Below are 21,565 nucleotides of genomic sequence, written 5' to 3'. Positions count from 1 at the left end.
ATAGTTCTGTTATATGTCCGGTAGTTGTTCTTTATGGCCACAATTCTGAAATATTAACGGATATATTGGCCGTCAAAAAATGCTCTCAGCCATAATAAAATCAGAGTTGAACCAACTTACTTCCACATCTGAGAGTTGACATGCTTGTCCATCATTGTGGTTAGGGCACATCGCACTCTGTCCCATCGCCGGTCAAAAGAGTAACAGCTTCTCCCAAACAGTCGACTTCCGAATGTACAGTACTGGGAACAGAAAGGGTACAAATGATCAGTATACTGTGAATCAATTGTAAAAAAAACTCTGAAAACTGTGAAATCAGAAACAAATAATGGATTGTCTTTTGAAAATCTACAATCCTTCGTAGTGTTAACAAGAAGAAAAGTTGTCTATGGCTGATCAGAGACCAGTGATGGTCGGGTGCACTTACAGCTGCCGGTCGAGGGTGATAACCTGAATAGTGACAGTCCAGTTTGTCAGCGCTGTCCTCCCGCTCCTCGTTCTCGCCCTCGTCACTGGAGGGTCGGGAAAGCCCATCGGGGGTAGTCTGGGCATGGTGTGGTGACTCGTGGACTACTGCAGGGTCTCCGGGGGTACCACCTCCGTGACTGCTGTTTAGTCTGATGGACAGATAGATAGGGTGGCTGGTCATTTTCACCTTAATCATAAAAACTGTTTCAGAGAACCATACAAAATGTGTCAAATGCTCAATTTTAACGGTTTGTTTCACCTCTCGTCTCCCGATAAAAGCTAGTTTGTCGGGTGTTGCTACACTCAATTAGAGCTGCAAGAATTAATTGTTTAGTTGTCGACTATTAAATTAATCTGCAACTATTTTGATGATCGACTGGAGTATTTTTTTTAAGAAAAAAAAGAACAATTCTCTGACACCAGCTTCTTAAATGTGAATATTTTCTGATTTCTTTACTCATCTATGACTGTAAACTAAATATGTTTGAGTTGTGGACAAAACAAGAAATTTGATGACATCATCTTGGGTTTTGGGAAACACTGATCGACAGTTTTTACTATTTTCTGACATTTTATAGACCAAACAACTAATCAATTAATCAAGAAAATAATTGACAATGAAAATGATCGTAAGTTTCAGCCCTAGAAGCGATACATACATACAAGACAAGACAAAATACAAGAACAGATCTGCAGCAGGACGTACCGTGGAAGACCAGGGCTGTGAAATTTAGGCTTGCCGAGTGGCAAAGGCTTAGTGGCTTCTGGGGCGGGGCCGTTGCCATGAGCGACCTGGTGGGCGTCATGGGCAGCGGCGAGGTGGGAGGAGGCGTGTGGGTCCCTGAGAGAGGGGTTTTGCTGGGAATGGGGTTGGTGGAGGTCTCTCTCCTTCTCCTTCTCCTTCTCTTTCTCCTTCTCCCGCTCCCTTGTTCTGTTCTTGTGCTCCGCCAGCAACGTGTCAAAGCGTTTCCTCCGCCCTGGCACTGCCCTCCGCTGGCTTAAGGAATGTGTCTGGTGGGACATTAGAAAGGTCAAAGGTCAGAACAACTTGCTTCAACAAGTGTATGTCCAAAAAACTGTTTCATCCTCCACATAGTGAGGATTAGAAACAGATTGCAACCAGGTCATGTCAGCTTATCGGGAAAGAAGCTATATAATGCTCCAACGTTTTGCTAAATTTTGGCGAGGGAAAAACTGGCATGGCTATTTTCAAAGGGTTCCCTTGACCTCTGACCTCAAGATATCTGAATGAAAATGAGTTCTATGGGTACCCACAAGTCTCCCATTTACAGACGTGCCCACTTTATGATAATCACATGCCGTTTGGAGCAAAAAACATAGTTTTTTTCTTTTCTTTTTAAATTCTAAAAATGATGTATTTGAATATTTCTGCATACATCTCCAAATGTCAAAAGTTTTGAATGTTCGGCACAAAGCAGAGAGACTGGTTACCTTGCATGTTAGGGATCTTGTGCATGGTTTCCGAGCTGTCATATCCACAACGCCACAATGGATATCTGCATTGAACTCACGTTCTGAAGGCACAGGAGAGGAGAGGAGAGGGGAGGAGAGGAGTGAGGGAGAAGAAAATTGTTATTTACATGCATTGTGACAAATCACCTGCTCTGGGAACTTTCTTCACTAACTGTGAGCTGTGTTATGTAAACTATTCGCCTTAGCCTTTTAAGCTGATGTATGTGAAGTTGTGAAGACAGGCAGCTGTTCTAGCTGGTGACTTTCAGAGTTGATGTTTACGATGTTGTTGATCGTGTCCTTTTTCGATCAAAGAAATGGATTACTAATGTCGGGTCTTTACACGAGGGGATTTCATATCAAGATCAGGTATTGTGTATGGTCTTTCAATGATAGTTAATTAATCCATTCCATATTATGAAATGGACTACGCAAGACTAGAGAAAACAAACCATTATTTTTAATGTATGACTAGAGCTGCAACGATTAATTGATTAATCGATTAGTTGTCAACTATTAAATTAGTTGCCAACTATTTTGATAATTGATTAATCGGTTTGAGTATTTTTTTAAGAAAAAAAAAGTCAAAATTCTCTGATTCCAGCTTCTTAAATATGAATATTTTCTCGTTTCTTTACTCCTCTATGACAGTAAACTGAATATCTTTGAGTTGCAGACAAAACAAGACATTTGAGTCGGGCTGCAACTAACAGTTATTTTCATTGTTGATTAATCTTTTGATTATTTTCTTGATTACTTGATTAGATGTTTGGTCTATAAAATGTCAAAAAATGGTGAAAAATGTTGATCATTGTTTCCCAAAGCCCAAGATGACGTCCTCAAATGTCTTTGTTTTGTCTACAACTCAAAGATATTCAGTTTACTGTCATAGAGGAGTAAAGAAAACAGAAAATATTCACATTTAAGAAGCTAGAATCAGAGAATTTTGACTTATTTTTCTTTAAAAATGTACTCAAACCAATTAATCGATATTTTAATAGTTGACCAATAATCTATTAATCATTGCAGCTCTACATTTGAGGACGTCGTCTTGGGCTTTGGGAAACACTGATCGCCATTTTTCACCATTTTATAGACCAAACAACTAATCGATTAATTGAGAAAATAATCAACAGATTAATCGACAATGAAAATAATGGTTAGTTGCAGCCCTAAATGAGTATAAAAATACTGTAGGTCATAATCTAAACTGAATTGGTGAATCAGAACTGACAATACAAATATTGACAGCACAAAACTAGAACAGTGGTTTCCATCCATTTCCCCTCCAACTGACCTGTCACTTTCTTGTTAATGTGGCGTCTGCTACTGGCACTGCTGCTGCTGTCCTGCTTCTTGTCTGAGAGGACTGACACGTGGCCCTTGCCGTTGGGAATCTGACCCGGGGCCAGTAATGGAGGCTTTGGTATGGAGGGACAGTTAAGGCCTGGTTTAAGGGCTGATGATGAGGAGGAGGAGGTGGTGATGGTGGTAGTGTTGGAGCTCACAGTGGTGCTAGAGGAGGATGTAGAGGAGGATGGGGTGGTGGCTGGGGCAGACGGGGCCTGCACCAGCTTAGCTGACGAGTCCACCCTCAGATGCATCTTCTCCACCTTGACAGCCGGGGTGAGGCTGGAAGAGAAGGTTACAGAGATGAAGAGGGCAGCAAGGAGGAAGCTGAGAGTTAGAAACACGGAGCCGGTGAGAAACGCATGGTAAGAGACAGATGTGCACGTATGGAGGGGGCTGGGAGGACAAAACATAAATCTAATATGATCCATCATTTATCAAAGACTCAGGTTAAAAAAACAACAACAACAAAAACAGGTGTCAAAATACATCTTTCTCTGACGGATCCTGAACACAGATCCTGGTACAACTCTTCATGATTTAGACTGCAGCCTGTTAAATGAGTACAAACATTTCAAACACAAGTTGACTGGTGTTTCTTCCTCCACAAAGCTATCTTTGGCCGAGTGTAAATGTACGCACTAGGGCTGTCAAAGTTAATGCGATAACGTGTTAACTCAAAAATTGTTTTAACGCCACTAATTTCTTTGACGCATTAACGCAATCGATATTTTGGAGGCTGTAGTGGGCTTAGTCTTAAAGCTAGAGTGAAGATACTGGTATCATAACCTAAGGAATCTATTGGTACCATGTCATAGTAGCTTGTCGCATAAGAGGTTAAATAATGATCCAAACCTACGCTTAAGCTTTTCTTTTTAATTGTGAGGCCTTGTTGTACTTATTATGGAGGTGTTCTTTAGGTTTATTCACTTGCTATGCATATGTATCCCTACAGGTTCATCGACAAATGTAAGCTGAAATATTTGAACATGTTTCTTTCTGAGCGTGCAGTTTATCCTTTGGATCTTTAAGCATTCATTTTAAAGTAATCGGCCAATATAAGAATATTGGTGTACATTTTTGACTGTTTGAATACAGATTTCTAGCTCTGTGTACGATATTAGAGACGGTTATATAGTTAATTGATGTTTGGTATTAATGCCTTCTATCGCACTTGGGGAATGTGATTGGTTCCAGACTTTACAGCCTCTCCATATTACACCGATCAGCCATAACATTAGGTCAGCATGGGCACCCTGACCGGTCTGCGGCTACGCAGCCCCATACACAACAAACTGCCATTGCACTGTGTGTTCTGACACCTTTCTATCGGAACCAGCATCAACTTTTTCAGCGATTTGAGATACAGTAGCTCTTATATTGGATCGGACAACACGGGCCAGCCTTCGCTCCCCACGTGCATCAATGAGCCTCGGGTCTGACCCTGTCGCCGGTTCACCAGTTTTCCTTCCTTGGACCACTTTTGTTAGGTCCTGACCGCTGCAGACCGGGAACATCCCACAAGCGCTGCAGTTTTGGAGATGCTCTGACCCAGTCGTCTAGCCGTCACAATTTGGTCCTTGTCAAAGTCGCTCACATCCTCACGCTTGCCAATTTTTTTCTGCTTCCAACACAAAGTTCAAAATGTTCACTTGCTGTCTGATATACTATCCCAGCCACTGCCAGATGCCATTTTAACAAGATAATCAATGCTATTCACTTCCCCTGTCAGTTCTCTTTATGTTATGGCTGATCGGTGTATAAGATGACTTCTCATTGTCAATAATCGTCTGCCTGATGACGGTCGAGCACCGAAAAGTCGCAAATAAAAGTATAATTGCAAGTTAGACAGTGTGTGGGAGTCTGTTTGCAACTGTTTATCTACTCGTCCCTCTTCTACGCACCTGTCTCATGAAACAGATGTGCGAAGTGTTCCTCTGTTATTAAAGTCAGAAAAATTAACAATCGCTGGCTTAAACTTTTAAATCGCTATTTTGATATAAAAACCATTAATTGTTCAGCCCTAGTCTTGGTGTATATCGGCAAATTGCACAACCCTAGCAACACACCGTACTGCAAATGTTAAACAGTGAAACTTACATCTTGTCCAGCTGGGGCGGCCTGAAGGATGCAAAGGGGGTTCTTCGCTGAATGCCTGGCAGCTTCTCTTTGGCTGGTTTGAGGAGTTTGGGATTGGATGCGGAGGACGCTGAAGAGGACGATAAGCTGGATGCAGCGGCGGAAGTTCGGCTAAGGATGCCTCCACTCGCCACTCCAGCTACAGACCCCGAGCCCAGCCCCGGGCCAAGTCCGCTGCCGCTGCTCCGGTTCCTGCCCGATACGGGGAAGGGCGAGGTGGAGGCTGGCTTGATGGCCGAACTGTGTCTTCTCTCTGGAGGGACAGGGAAATGAGGCTGGACGTTAAAACATAATAATTAAGTCAATTAGATGATCAGGATGAAGCGTCACAAAGCTTTGACACAACACTATAACAGACTAATGTATATGGGTTAGGGCTGTCAAAGTTAACGCGATTATAACGCAGATTTGTTTTAACGCCACTAATTTCTTTAACGCAACTTACAATGTTAAGGTTGTAGCGGGCTCAATTTTAGCTAGAGTGAAGATGCTGGCATCATATGAAACTAGAAAACCTAAGGAATCCATGTCATACTAGCTTGTCACAAAGGAGGTTAAATAATGATTCAAACTTACGCTAAATTTTGGCGAGGAAAAACTGGCATGGCCATTTTCAAAGGGGTCCCTTGACCTCTGACCTCAAGATATGTGAATGAAAACGGGTTCTATGGGTACCCACAAGTCTCCCCTTTACAGACATGCTCACTTTATGATAATCACATGCAGTTTGGGGCAAGTCATAGTCAAGTCAGCACACTGACACACTGACAGCTGTTGTAGCCTGTTGGGCTGCAGTTTGCCATGTTATGCTTTGAGCATATTTTCTATGCTAAATGCAGTACCTGTGAGGGTTTCTGGACAATATTTGTCATTGTTTTGTGTTGTTAATTAACTTCCAATAATAATTATTTACATACATTTGCATAAAGCAAGTATATTTGCCCACTCCCATGTTGATAAGAGTATTAAATACTTGACAAATCTCCCTTTAAGGTACATTTTGAACAGACACAAAATTGCACAAAATGTGCAATTAACTGTGGACAATCATGCGCTTAATCGCGATTAATATTTTAATTGATTGACAGCCCTAATATGGGTACATGTGGCAATTATTGCATCCACAAGTCAGGAGAAAAGGCGAGACACATGGGAACACAGAAACCCTCCTCTGACAGTAGTGAGCAGGTTACCTCGACAACAAATAAGCAGCATTTGTGATTCATGCCAACTCTGCCTGAAATAGAAGCAGCTATCAGGTCAAGAACTTCATTTCCTGCCTGAGCTTCTAAGAACAGCTACTGTGCAAACTGATAAAAGGCAGTATGACAGCAGAAGGGGTTGGGGTGACACGGAGATGTGGATGGAAAGACAAAAATAGAAGGAAGGGGGGGGAAGAAAATGCTCATCAATGAGTGCTTGCATCCAAAACTAAATATCTTTTCCTCAGATAAAAAAACAAAACTGAAGTACACGATGGTTTCCAAACATCATCAAGTATTGTTCTCTTGTCTGTGCAGCCACAATAATCATAGAAGGGTTTCAAAGAAAGCTCTTGCTATTTTTAGTAACAGCATACAACAGTGAAATAGCACACACCAAATAATTTCATTGTCATTATCACGATAGTTCCACAACAGAGACGCATTTCAGCAAGAAAAAGGCAGGACGGCAACCTCGGAAGTTACTGCAACTTGCACCAAAGTCTTGAATCTTGGCCAGGCAGCGGCTCCCAAACAGATATAATGGACCCCCTGGGATCACAGAGGGGTCATACAGACAGACACTCCTGCTGCTCTGACCATAAGTGGAGAGAGAGAGAGAGAGAGAGAGAGAGAGAGCGAGCGACACACATAGAGACAGAGCGCAAAGCGTCATACTCTGAAAACCACGCCCACCGGAGGGGAAAACAATCGGCGCCACAATATGCAACTGATGCGACAGATTTCAGCATGTCAAATTATTTTAGCAGTATACACCCGGTTGATAATTAAAATGATGATGGGACAAGTTAGCTGTTAGCGATCTAATGTTAGCAATGTGTTAGTAAGCTACTGTATTTATTTAATTAAGGCTCTTGCAAATATAATAGTGTTTATCCACATTCCACTATAACAGGAGTTGCATACTGTCAAAATGCTTTAGATTAACTTACAGAGATATAGTGAGCCTAAAACTGACATTTGGACAAAATGCTTGCTGCACACGTAGGCATACTTGGTGTCAGGATTAAGGGTGGGTGATATATTGAATATACTCAATGTATTGCAGCTTGTTCTACGTGGGATGTAGTAACTGTTAATTGTCACGTCATTTTTTTTTTTAAAGCCGCTGGTAGAGTGACACACTCTCCTGGGCAAGTGTGTGTGGCGAATGAGCATGGATGTGTGTATGGGGCGTGTGTTTTTTGCATCTGGTGGGAAGCAGCGAACAGGGAAAGAGCCTGGAGAGAGCGGAAGAAGTGAAACGCCAAAGCGAGTTTATACGTGTTGATGTTGGAAAAGTTGATGGAAGATACCAGCCTCCTCTACGAAAAAAGACGGTCAAACTAACCCCCACGTTGTTATGCGGTACGTGTATATACTAGGCATTATGTTAAGAGCGTGACTTCAAGATAAAAGTGATCTTCCAGTGAATGTGACATAAATTCAGAGAGACAGTCAGTCAGTAAGTCATGCAGACTGTATTTTGTCAAACTTAATATAAATACAACCAAAGACCAATCTGACTTAAATCTGACAGTACACCACCTCAGACTGTTCATATTGGTTTGCTAGAGTGATTACGGCGGTATGACGCATCAAACGGCTGAATCGTAATGTTATTTTAAGGAATATATGAAAATATTGCGATATATATCGCATATCACGATATAGCCTAAAAGAATACAAGATATCATTTATGAGCTATATCGCCCAGCAATACTCAGGATCTCACAGTACTCCCATTCTTCCTGCTGATGCCTCATTTTGGTCTTCTTAAAAAGGCTCAGTTTTTAGGTTCAGCAGCTTATAAATACTTAGTTTTGGTTTTTTTTACCATGTTGGTAGTGCATCCCACCACACAGCAGCTTTTAGGTACGAAAGTGACAAGGGGGGCACCTTCATGCGAATACAAAGTCAAAGGAGAGCGATGAATTGCTTTCCCCTCCGGTGTGGGCGGAACTTAATTGCGCTCTATCTCTATACAGAGAGAAAGAGAAGAGAGAGAGAGAGAGAGAGAGAGGTGTCAGCTGATGAGCTAAGGAGGGTTAACTTGACCCTCTTCTTTTCAACACTGATGTATGAGCAAAACAGCAAAGAATGGGAAAAAAACTACCAGCAAACATACAGTGAATGTAAGAAGATACAGCCAAAGGAGGACAAACAGGTTTTCATAGAGAGCGTCTGTGTCGGCAGCTAGCCAACGTGGTGAGGTGTGGGCCTGGTTAGCTAACCTTTAAGCGGGCTAACTCCATGGTGTAGCAGGGAACCGGGCCGTAGGCCACAGCTCAGTCTCAGCAGGTGATCTGCAAACAAGCTTATTGCTGCAGAAACAGTGGAGGGGATGCTAACACTCATGCATGCACGGAGCTGCCACTCCCTATTACCCTCAGCCCCCAGCACACACCTTCCAGCTGCATAGCCTTCTTCCAATTTCCCTTTTCAGGGAGAGAAAAAAAAAGCTTTTAAGAGTGCCCTCTTCTCACCTAAGGGCCTCTCTCTCTCTCTCTCTCTCTCTCTCTCTACGCACCCATTCACAACACACTCCAGATATCTTCCCTCCCTCTACTGAGCCGCCTCTCTTTCACTCCCTCCTTCCTTCCCCTGCTGTCTAGCCCTGTCCCGGTCACAGTCAACAGCACACCCTGCACACAAGCTCACACCAGGAAACCCCAGCGTGACACTCGGTGCTCTGTCCACAAAACACCGAGAAGAGAGAGCCAACACCAGCGGCAGAATAAAAGAGAAGTCAAGAAAAAATGTGGGGGGAAAAAAAACAAAAAACAGCAACACAAGGAATAGGAGGAGCCTTAATATCCTCTTTCAAGTTGTCAAACGGTTGGCTCAGTGCTGAGGGGAATCCCTGGCTGTGTGATGGCCTTACTACCATCTCTACACACATCATGTTCAAGTCGTTGCATGGCCCGGCCTCTGTAAGCTATTTGTATAGCAGTAATAACCCTGTTCTTCTAGACAAAATAACTATGGTTAGTTTCCTCGCTGTCTAAGCTTAAGGTGCATGATCTAAAAATGTGTGTTCAGCCAAGGCAATGTGTGCGTGAGGAGCTGTGAGGAGACAAGCCTTTGTTCGACGGGTTCATAAGTGAATGCATAAAACAGCAGCCGAGCCCGCAGCTTCCTGTTCTGCGGTGAGTGTCACCCATGCTGGGATCAGCCTCAGCTGAGAAGCACAAACACCTAACGGGAGACAGAAGGGCTCAAAGAAGCGCACTAAAATCATATTGAGACCATCTCAGTGGTGCTGAGATCAGTGCCTCTGCCCCGTGTTAACGCCACATGGGGTCTTCCTATAATGACATCAGAGGGAGGGAGACAGGAGGAAAATCACAGCAAGAGCACTTCTACTCTGTATGGCCACGTATAGTCGCACAGCCAAAGAATTTCACCCAGATTTAGACTTGTTCCTGTGTGGAGCTGAAACGATTAGTCAATTGACAAAAAAAATGATTCACCAACTATTCTATTAATCGTTTACGTTATCTATCAAAGAAAAAAAACAAACATTCTCTGATTCCAGCCTCTCAATTTTGAGGATTTGCCACAACTTCTCCGTTTTATATCGCAGTAAATGGAATAAATCTTTGGACTTTGGACTGAAGGTCAGACAAAACAAGACATCTGAAGACTTCACATTAGGCTCTGGGAAACTGTGTTCAACATTTTCAACTATTTTCTGACATTTTCTAGACTAAAGGACTCATCGATACATCGGAAAAAGAATCGCTACTCATTACTTATTGTGAATTTATTTGTTGGATTATCCTCAAATGCCTCATATCCCTAAAATCTACAAAATAATCAGACATGTTTTTTCATCAAATGTTACTAAATCAACACGCAAAACATATTGATCAATAGATTTCTAAATGTAGATACATGAACCAGAGCAAAATGGTTGCATATGCGTGTGTGCCAGTTAAAATGTCCCGTGGTCCCATTCATGCGAGTGCACGAGATGGAGACATCAGCGACTGTCTATTCCATCCCTGCTGCTCGTGGGACCGCATTTATGCACGCGGAGCAGAAATGCTCCAGCGTGAGGATGCTTTTACGCTCGCTCTGTGTGCTCGTATCTCGTGCATGCGCCTGGTTTTTATGTGTGCGGTTTGTTACTAATTTGCATGATGCGCATGTACGTAGCGGCAGAAAACTTTTCTAAGCAATCAATTTAGCTGTTACCTTGTTCCAAAAATTAAGCGCTCTATAGCTGATTATTTTAAAAAGCAGAGAGAGGAGGAGGCTGGTAGAGACGGAGAGACAACGAGAGGTTCTGACTCACCTCTGATGATGAAAGAGCAGGCAGGGAGAGACCCACTGAGGCAGTGTCATTGATTAATACCAGTGGAGGAAGAAGTACTAAGACCTTTTACTAAAAATACTAATACTACGATTTAAAAAACACTCTGTTAAAAATAAAAGTCCTGCATTCAATGAAAATAATCATTAGCATCATATGGAAGTCAAGGGAAGGCACCATTAGCTGCTCATCCAGCATCAATCTATCAGATACATAAGATTGTGCACAGTCTGCATTCACAGTACCGCCCTGTTAAAGATGTACGGCGGCCACCTGCTGGGATGTTGTCAGTGCCGTTTTACTTCATAGGCACTTTAATGCCTTCCAATGTTTGTCTACTTCTAATTCAAAATCCCCTCGCAGGTCTGACAACTCAACTGTAACAGTCATAAGTAATAGTCCAGTCTAGATAGGCTTGTATCAGTCTATATTGTTTTAGCATCATGGGAGGAGCCCTCTGTTTGAATATTGTTGACACAGTAACAAGGACAGTTCCTCTCGTAGCAATGTGCCGTTATACCTCCCTCTTGTGGCTGACCATGACAACTGTAATTACTGTCACACTTCATGGGGGAAGGCACACCACTGACAGCAACAAAAACCCAATATGCATTTAGGACAAAAAAAGACCCAAATTATAAGAAAGAGAATGCTATCAGATGTGTGCTCAGATGCAGGGAGTGAGAGTGTAGTGATGGGACAAAAACTGGTGCTAATCAGGGTTGAAGCCATCAGATTTCTCGCACGAACACAATTCCTGTCCTCTTAAATTTGATCCACAAAGACTAATATACTTTAAACAAACAGCCCTACAGGACAGGACATGGTAAGTGTCACTCTAACATGCAGCCTACCATTTCAAGGAAACAAGTTTGGGAGCAACTGTGGACGTTTGTGAACTTGCCGTGAACACTGTCAAGTTTAAAGAGATCCGCAGTGATGCAGTCACTCTAATCACAGATCTATAATTCATCCATTTACTTTAGCACTTCAGTCAAAGATCCAGCTTAAATACTGAGCATTGGGAAGCCACGTACTGAAACACACATACACACACATCCCTGAAGTATTAACAGAACCAGAAATCTGATCCCAGCTGTGCGAGTTTAAAAAAAGTACATTACTAGGAAGACCGAGAGAGCCACATCAAATATTAACAGGGGAATTGTAAACACACACACACACACACACACACACACAAGTGAGACAGTGAGTTAAATAAATAAATAAATAAATCAAAGTCTGTGGCGTCCCATCTCGGGTTACTGTGTGGAGAAGGAAAAGTGGCGGGGGAATACAAAGGCGGAGGGAGAAGTGATACTGTACCACAGAGTGCGTTAATGTGTGAAATATCACCACCAGCCTTGAAGTGGTACATGGTTGCTACAGATGAAGACTACTTTGTTACATTCCTTCCTCACTGATCTACTTCCTCTACTGTCCACGTTCACTCTCCATTCTTGCATGGGGCCATCTGTAATATTCAGAAACTCTTAAAAGCTGACTGTGCATGGTGTCAATCTCTGAACCCATCGGCTACCGGTCTGATGATGGATAAGCCTCTGGGGGCAAGGGGCTATATTCGTGGGGTTCAGGTGTAGCCAGCGGATATCCGGGCCAAGACTTCCTCTTCCATGCGCTACTCATTGTTTACAGTCCGATTAGCAACTTGAGATGCAATACTAGAGTTGGAGTTGAGAGACGACGTGTACGACTGGACTGTTTCACAAGTAGCCAGTTTACAAGTAGGGCTGCAGCTATCGATTATTTCAGCAATCAATCGTGTGTTCGGATAAAAAATATTTTTGCTTTATTAGGGAGCAATAGGAAATATACAAAGGAGAAATTCTCTTAAAATTAACAACTAATTGGTTTCCTTTTCAGAAAAATCTATATTTTCATTGCTTAAATCACATCCAATAATATTATGTGTCAACTAAAACCATTTAGTGCATTTAAGTGCCATATTGCATTCTGGGTTTTAAATAAAACTTTTTTCTGAAATGCAAACTAAATACATTTTTTTTAAAAGAAATCGCTTTAAAAAAAAGGTACATATCTTATGGGATACTCCTGTAAAAGTTACTATAACTTTAACTGATCGAACCGTATTAATATGTTTGAATTCAAAATTGATCCAGGTCTCTCCTCTCTGCCGCGGACAGGGGCTGCACAAATCATCCAAACTGATCGAATCATGTGGGATCAAAATACAGGAGCTACAGCCACCATTACAAATAAAAGCATGCCATGGATGTCGTCTTATCGATCCTGAAGATCTTTCGCCAGACTGTAAAAGTAAGTGCGCTCGTCTCTCTTTCACACACTCGCCCTCTCCGTCGCTCTGCCAATTCTCTCTCGGGTGCGTGTTGTGCAGCAGTAATTACAACGATCCAAACCAATAATTGTTTTGGGATTGCTTGCGACAGCCTTGGTGTCCACCTTCAGTTGCACTCGCGAAATCAATCTGTGCACCGTTGATAGCGCCAACACAAAACCTGCGCAGGCGCAGGGGGGAATAAACAAAGCTTTGATGCAAAGAATTTGCATCTATGACTTTTTTGTAATGAAATTACTCGAGTTACTCAAGAAGTTTTTATAGCCCTATTTACAAGTTAATTATAAACCAATAAAAAGCTAAATGATCGTCAGACTATAGCTGATGGGTTTGGAGATTACATTTCGGCCAATGTGTTCTGCCTCTTTTGCTCTCCACACGGACTGTTAACCTGCATTCAACCAAAGCCTGCTTGAACGTGATTGCTCAATACTACTCGGACTACAAACGGAAACCAGAATGCTTCAGCTGCAAAAATCGTGAGCCGTTGCCTACAGATTCGACATGTGAATGCAGAATCTGCTTATAGAGATTAGCATGTTGTTAGCATGAAAGATGGCTCTGAATATATGCATGCATATTCATGTATGTGTGTGCATGACACTTACCGTAGTGTGCTTGGAAGGCTTGGGGCTTGACTACCTGGCCGCAGTGGCTGCACATCACCAGGTAGAAGTCGTCCTGTGCGGGACACTGGCCAAATATGGGCATGTCTGTACACGGGAAGAATAAATCAGACAAGACACAAGTCAAGGAGGGGCAAATAAAACAAACCTACGTTCACTCTGTGCTCCAGTTGGCAACAAACTCTGACTCTTCATTTAAACATCCATCATTTGTTGTCATAACTGTAATAGCTCAAGATAGGGTGACTCAGTTTGATGGCACAATATTTGCTGCTTAACATCGAGAAGGAAATTGGTCACATACCGAGTACAATTTAGACATCATTGCCTTGTACAACACACACATGAATACACGTAACCATATTAAGAATATTAAAAAAACTGAAGAGCTCACTCGATGTGAACTGACGAGCAAAGTCTGCACATGCAAATACAGATCACTCCCAAATGCGAGTCCTCATTCATCATAGAGAACGTCCTAATGATAAGAAGCAGGAAAAGGGCCGAGCCAGCAATCCAAAGGTTACCCGCCGTTAAAGAATTAACGTCTCTCCCAGATATAAACAAGCACAGCACATACAAGATGTATGTAGCAAAGAGTGTGGATGATTTGTGACCTAGAAGCGATCACGAAGGAATAAAATGGAATGTTTTCCCCCTCATGCTTCCCGTGTTGGTTTTCTCACATCCCTTTCATGTCCCAATTCAAACACACATCTCTATGTGACTTCGGTTAGTTTGGATTCACCAAAGTCACACAGTAACACAAACAAACTAACCGGTCGAGGCAGCTGTAGACCAGCAACCCTCATGTCCTGCGAGGTAAAATTACAGGTTTTTTTCAATGGAGTGTAGTGGCTTTGGCGAGAGCATAGGTGGATATAACGCCTTCAGTTCCTCATTGGAAAAGCCTGTCTGATGGCAAGGTAAAGCAGTGAAAATATTCTAAATATAGCATACACTTAAACAAATATAGATTTTTTTTAGGTTAGTTAGGTTCTTTTAGATGGCTAAAATATGTTTTGCTGCTGCCCCCTAATCAAAGTCTGTCAAGTTTTAAAAGTTGCATGTCACAGTGAGATTGTATAGAAATGTTTAAAAGCCATAACATTAAAATATTCCAATCCAGGAATGAGGTCACGTTCCACGAGTCAGGACTCATCTGAAACCTCCTCCCCTAAAACCAGCTCATATTTAACACAAGAAGTTATTATGGAGTAATATTTAAAATGTGGACGCACACAGATTCATGAACCACAAAACCTTTTGACAACTCATAGCAGTGTAGTGCCTCTGTCTGGAATATTTTAAATGAAGTGAAACTGGAAGAAATGGCTGAGTTCAGGGTGTTGTTAAGTACGGATGGGCGTTCTGACCTAAAATGTATATCACGGTATTTTTTTGTTTTTTTGCGGTGACGGTATTATATCACATGATTACAAAATCAAAAGGGATACTCCACTTAAAACGTGATTCTACCTCTTTTCTTTTTATGGGCAATGTAAGGGGACAAATCTTAAGGAAGATATAATAAATAATGTAAAAAAAACAGATGTGTTTATTGGCTCCAAATAAGATTGAAAATGAGTTATAGCTCACCCGGGCTGTGTGACTACTCTAACCTGTTAATATGGGCACCGAAATGAAAAGCAAAAGGTTCCGAAAAGTATCGGTACCGCATGTATCTCCCTCGTGTGTGTGTGTTGGCTAAAACCAGAACGTGTTTGTGTTTATCACGGTAATGATGGTATTGCAAAGTCCATGTCGTGGCCGAACGTGACACCGGTGACGGTGATGAAACCTGTATACCGCCCACCCCTAGTGTAACGATGGTAATTTTCCTGCAATCGTAAAAAAACACAAGAAGCATGAGTTGCAAGGTAAGACATGCCTGCAGCTCGAGCATCTCCAGCCACCCAATTGTATGAACCAACCCTCACGCTTCACAAGCTACTCTAAGGCAAATCAGAGGGAAGTGCCGCTTCTCACCAGAATGTGATCAAAATTTACCCTGGCGCACACAACCAGAAACCACCTAATTAAGGAGGCTAATTAAGAGATTGCCTGGGGCGTTGTGATGAGATGAGCAGGAGACAGGATACAAGAGGAGAGAAGTGGAGCCCCTCTTCAATGTGTACTCCGCCGGGGCAGTCAAGGGTTCTCCAAACATCGCTGGACGAGTCTGGAAGGGATGAGGGCCATTAAGCAAGGACCATTTAAAAAGGGCCTACCTGGCGGGATTCCCTCTCGGGGAGGTCAGTGGCAGCGTTGTGTGGATGAATTGACAAGCCTGATGCTACTTAATGCGCGTCAATTGTCTGAAGCCACTCTGCTAAGTGTCTCCTTCAACAGCAGTGGAGCGAAAAGACCTATTTTCACAGCGGCTTGGGTCTGCCAAGGAGAGACGGCAAATGTCTTCATTTAATGGACAAAGGCATGTAAATTATATAGAACTTGAGTGGGGGAGCACACTGCTGATGTGCTCAAGCAAGGGTCTGACTATAATGCAAAGAGAACAAGTGCAGAAGTGTGATGTGGAGGGCAGTACTCACTGATCGCCCTTGTACAAGCGTAAGCCCTTAAAATGCTGGCCTGAGTTCTGTGCAACTTTTCGGTTCAACATGTCTGTTTTGATCCAACCCTCTCTATGAGCCGTTCTCCTGTACCACTAGCAAATTGGAGTTATAATAAGAGAGCACAAATATTTGCTAAATCAATAACTTCCCATGTATTCTCCATTAAAACTCCACCTTCTCTCAAATCTTTTATTGAAACAGGCCAAGAACTGCGGTGTCCAGCAGGCCAACCGCATTTCCTTGATGGATCAATAGCAAGGTCAAACTAAACTCATTCCCAAACTGCTGCTGTTGTTCACTTGGGAGCGTTCTCCAAACCGTTTGCTCAACTATAAAAGCAGCCTGGCTAGTTCGCCCTCCCCACTCTGCATTCAACGCACTGGCACCGAATGAACTGTACCGCTGAAAACGGCCTGACTTGAAAAGTGGTCCAACGCCGCTGTGCCCGCCCCAGTCTACAATCTCCATTTTCTTCTTGTTAAAGGAGGAAGATGAAAAGGATAGAGAGAGAAATCAAGTCACCGTGGCGAAGAAAGAGGAGACAGAACGGCCGAGCGAAGCCAAGAAAGGAAGCGAGGAGAAAAAACAGAGAGAGAGAGAGAAAGCAGAAAAGCAGGCCGAGGCATCAGCAAGACAAAGCAGCAGAGGACCTGCGCTTGAGGAGGAGAAAGAGAGCCTGTGAGCACGAGACAGAGGAAGAGAACGAGAGTCCAGTTAATCTCAGCATCCTCATCCATGGCAGTGATGAATGATCTAGGTGGAATAGTAGCAGCTCTGGCTGTCTCTGAGCAGCACACACGCTGGCTGAATCTGACCTGTGGCTGACACTGGCACTACATTTCCCAGCTTCCCTGACTGTGACAGTGCCACTGTAAAATGCGTAAAAAAAAAGGGAAGCAGATGATGAGCGGATTCATTAAATGCCATACATTTTTTACAACGTGTTAATCATCGGTGTGTGTTAGAATGGCGGTTACACCACAGGAGGAATCTGGTGGTGAGTCATGGCGGAGAGGTGTAGTCATCCACTTGTAATACCCCTACTAAACACACATACACACAGACTCACAGAATAACAGTCCATGAACACGCACGTCTGCCGCGAGCAGCATGTGTTGATCAGCCCCATGACACAAACAACAGACACTAACAGACGCCGCTACATGATGGGAGACATGTTTCAGTCCACTTGCATGTCAAGTGCATGTCATTACAGCCGAACATTTTAAAAGACCGTTCAGTCTCTCCGCCTCCCTCTGAAAATGCTTTTCTTGACCTGGAGATACAATAATCTCATCCACTTTTAAACTGCATTTCTTCAGCATAAAGCAGACAACATCTCCTTAGCTGAGCCGCCACCTCAGTGTATGCAGTGTAATGCATCTCATACGTTTAAAAAAATATATATATATTGTATGAAATATTAAAGATTTTTCCAGTCATTAGGGGCCTCTAGGACACGTGTCATTAACATTGTGCAACGGTCTTAGGGTATGCACATTGTTGCCTGCAATTAACCCTTTCCTTTACAGCAACACGTGGAGAGGGGAAAAAAAGGCTATGGCCCAATCCCAATGTCCCCCCTAAGGCCTTAAACCCTGACCCCTCAGGGACTTAACTGACGTCACCTGGTAAATGGATGAGTGTGAGAGGCTGCAAGGGCTTGAAATGGTATAAATATGAATGGGACAGCACTTTGCAGTGACACATCACGTTAGGTAGCCTTATTGTTAAATAATCAATTTAATTATTTTTGTCAAAACAGCATCATTAAGCAAAATTAAAATAAATGGTTGATGGAATAAACCAGGTGAGTAATATAGTCTAATGCTAGCATTACTCTGATTTCATGTGTTTTTTATGTACCATTTTAAATCCTTAATGTTTCTGTTAAATTTAACATAGCTGAACATGTGCCGTCCTATTTGTTTACCTTTTTTTAACATCTCCGGGCTACCCCTTGTAACCCTGTGTTTAACGTCACAAAGCTATGAGTTGTGGGATATGCCCTAAGGCAATGTCTGCAGAAATGCGTACTTAGAGGAAAGTGTACATAAAGGGCTCAAAATGTCTACGAAAGAGCCCTCAAGCACTTGACGATTTGACAGTTGGACAGCCCTAAGCCCTCACTGACTTCGCAGGAAAGTGTCAGTCAGTCCGTGAGTGTGGACATTGGGACTGGGCCTAAATCTGGACACACCGAAGACATAAGTGTGGGCCAAAATCATGTGACCAAAGTGAGATGTGCCATCTTTCCCGATGGCCATTCCTCATTGAGATATAAAACAGATGCCCTATTCTGCAAATGCATCGTTAGAAAGCATGAATGAGAACCAGAAACATTCCAACACACGTGTGCCTCTAAAATGTTGGACAAATCCGTGTCCAAAGGTGTTTCATGTTCGGAGATACCAAAGTCTGAAAACTGTCAAATTCAGTGACAATTACTCACACCACAGTGATCGCTTTGTTGTTGGCTGTAGAATTAATGACGGTGTTGAGTGTCTGAAGATGATCCTCGTGGTTTTTGCTTAATTAGTGCCATTTTTCTCTGCCAAAGTATACACACAAATAGATTTTCAGAACAGAAAACGACAGAGGATTCATTTATTTTCACTCTGCACTTGGTTCTGAAATGCAGCTCAAAGAAAAGGACGTATGTTAATCTTGCTGTCCTAGCAGCTGCGATGACCGTACCATAAAAGCAAGGTCACATCTGACACGTGAGCTTAAGCAACAGGCAAAAATCCTTTCCGCAAAGTGATAAAAAGTAGCTGTGGACGACAGTGCATAACAGGGCTGGGCAATATGTGATACAAAAACATCTATTTTTTCTATATTGTTTCTATCATGATGTCGAAAAATAAGCGGCCAAACTGTTTTACGGCAATATTTACATAATTTGGACGACGCTTTTACGTCCCCTACATGTGGGAGGGGAGCGGAAAAAGCTGCGAAAAGCTGTTTAGCTTCGAGAGGACTCAACATGCAGAAACGTTCCCAGACTCAGCCCAACCAAAACAAGAAGAGCTCGTAAGAAAGTCAGACACTGACCAGGAAACCATCTTTTTCTAAGTTTGCCACACGCCACTCCCCACTACAGGCTATCCGTTGTCATTAACCAGCATGGCGTGTCATTTTTGTCTGGACAGCAGAGGACCAGCCCTACAAACGCAAAAGTCTGTCACTGACAGACTGAGTGACTGAGTGATGAAGTATCACGATAGGTCGGCCGAGTGTTTCCTCCTTGGCCGTAGCTCTTTCAAAATAAAAAGGCGGGGAACAGTCCGTTATGCAAATGAGCATCGCATGAGGATTGTTTAGACGGAATAACAGAAAGTTTACTAGCAGTCTGCCATGTTGTTTCCTGTTTGAGACAGTGAGCAGAAAACCAGGGACTAATCAGGTGGATTCAACGATTTTTGGGCATCGAAGCTTCAGGGAGAAATATTCAAAAGGTATTCAAAGCTTCGGGACAGCTCCACTCCCGCACTACTGTACACACACGCACCTCTACACATAAACTGCTACATCTGTCTGAAAATAACTAATAATGATTAATGTTGAATATGAATAATGTTGTGGGATAATTCTTAATTTCATGGGCTATTTTGTAATTTATACATTATTACATACTTATATATATATAAAAAAAAAAACAAAGAAGATGTATTTGAATACTGATTTGAAGGTCAATTACCATAGCAACGGTCGGCTTCGAAGCATTCGGGTCAGCCCTAATTATAACCAATGATATATTTCAGACCAAGATGTGTGTCTATAAATTATTAAGGGCCTTAATGTCTGCCACCTGTTCTGGAAAATGCATTTATCGGTTGTTTTTTATTCATATTATTTTTCTTATCTAAACATGCCGGACCTGTATTTCTTTTTTTTCTCTATACAGTAATTTCACTTGAAACTGTTATGTTCATTTTGCACTAAAGTTCTTAATTACAGTAAATAAGAAAATACTTTTCATTTGTCAAGTATCTAATTCACACAGGAGTATACAAAAAAAGCTTTTACCATGTGGATATTTCATACATTCATTTATTGAATTACCAGAAAACGTGCTATATTGTGATTTTTATCGAGATAGGAAATGCACTATATTGTGACAGAAGATTTCGGTCATATCGTCCGGCCGTAGTGCACGACATTAGCGAAGTATGAAACCTTTCATTAAACTTCATTAAGCTATGCTTCAAACTACAATCACTGCAGCACCGTAGTAACAACGTTTGTTCATCATTCATTCATTCATTCATTCATTAAACTCTGAGTTAAATGAACAAGTTTTCAAATCATCCTGTCAACTTGGTCATTCAGATGTCAGTGTTAAGAGCTTGGCGTGTCTGGAAAATAGTGCATGATTGTTGAATCAGTTCATTGTTATAATAATTTACCTTTGTAGTGAGGCTCATTCTAAATCCAGGCCTGCCAGCAGGACAAATCATCCAACGCTAAACAAGGTGTTTCCAAAAATAAAATGCAGCTCAAACTGCTCTGAAACATCACTCCGTGGCTCAGAAGCCAGACGATGTGTGTTTCTGACATTGTGGTGTTTTATCACCTGTGTCAAAGGATTGTCCTTTCTCTTTCTTCTGTCATGACTGAACCTTTCATGTTACTGCCCGTTAAACACTATTAGAGAAACCTACAATATGTTTCAGCTTTAGAGGGAAACGACCAGAGATCATAGTTACTAGCAGGAACTTTGTTATCAGTGTTGTCTGGTTGATTTTTTTAAATCCATCACGGCATCAAAGTTTAAATATATCATGCCTGAATAAATCAGAAATTTACATGACATGCTGACACTAAGAAGTTATCTTAAATTTAACTCTTTTTTTTCAATTTACCAATATTTATCTAAATATGTGGTAACAAAACCATTACTGTAGGTCATATTTTGTGTTGAACCAGCGTGTAACATAGGAGCAAGCCATATCGTAACTTCATACCATGTAAATAGAGTTATGACTAAGAGAGGGCTTTTACAAAGAAAAAGTCCTAAACGCTGTTTTTAACACTGAATTTTCCATTTTCCCTTATGTTTTTCCAGAAATCAT

The 21,565-nt window shown here is 42.1% G+C and overlaps 1 protein-coding gene across 1 annotated transcript in view; it reads right to left on the bottom strand.

Annotated features, from left to right (window-relative positions):
- Window positions 1-21,565, bottom strand: part of LOC119492143 (ataxin-7) — a 37,855-nt gene that overhangs the window by 5,540 nt on the left and 10,750 nt on the right. The window contains exons 5-11 of the mRNA XM_037776539.1: window positions 13,897-14,001; window positions 5,392-5,683; window positions 3,239-3,573; window positions 1,921-2,003; window positions 1,175-1,479; window positions 428-617; window positions 121-242 (exon numbers count right to left, since the gene is read on the bottom strand). Coding sequence (XP_037632467.1) covers window positions 121-242; window positions 428-617; window positions 1,175-1,479; window positions 1,921-2,003; window positions 3,239-3,573; window positions 5,392-5,683; window positions 13,897-14,001 — 1,432 coding nt within the window. The remainder of the gene's footprint in view (window positions 1-120; window positions 243-427; window positions 618-1,174; window positions 1,480-1,920; window positions 2,004-3,238; window positions 3,574-5,391; window positions 5,684-13,896; window positions 14,002-21,565) is intronic.

Source organism: Sebastes umbrosus, chromosome 1, assembly GCF_015220745.1.
Source record: "Sebastes umbrosus isolate fSebUmb1 chromosome 1, fSebUmb1.pri, whole genome shotgun sequence".
Classification (NCBI taxonomy): domain Eukaryota; kingdom Metazoa; phylum Chordata; class Actinopteri; order Perciformes; family Sebastidae; genus Sebastes; species Sebastes umbrosus.
The sequence above is the reverse complement of the archived record's forward strand: the minus strand, read 5'-3'. Positions and strand labels throughout refer to the sequence as shown.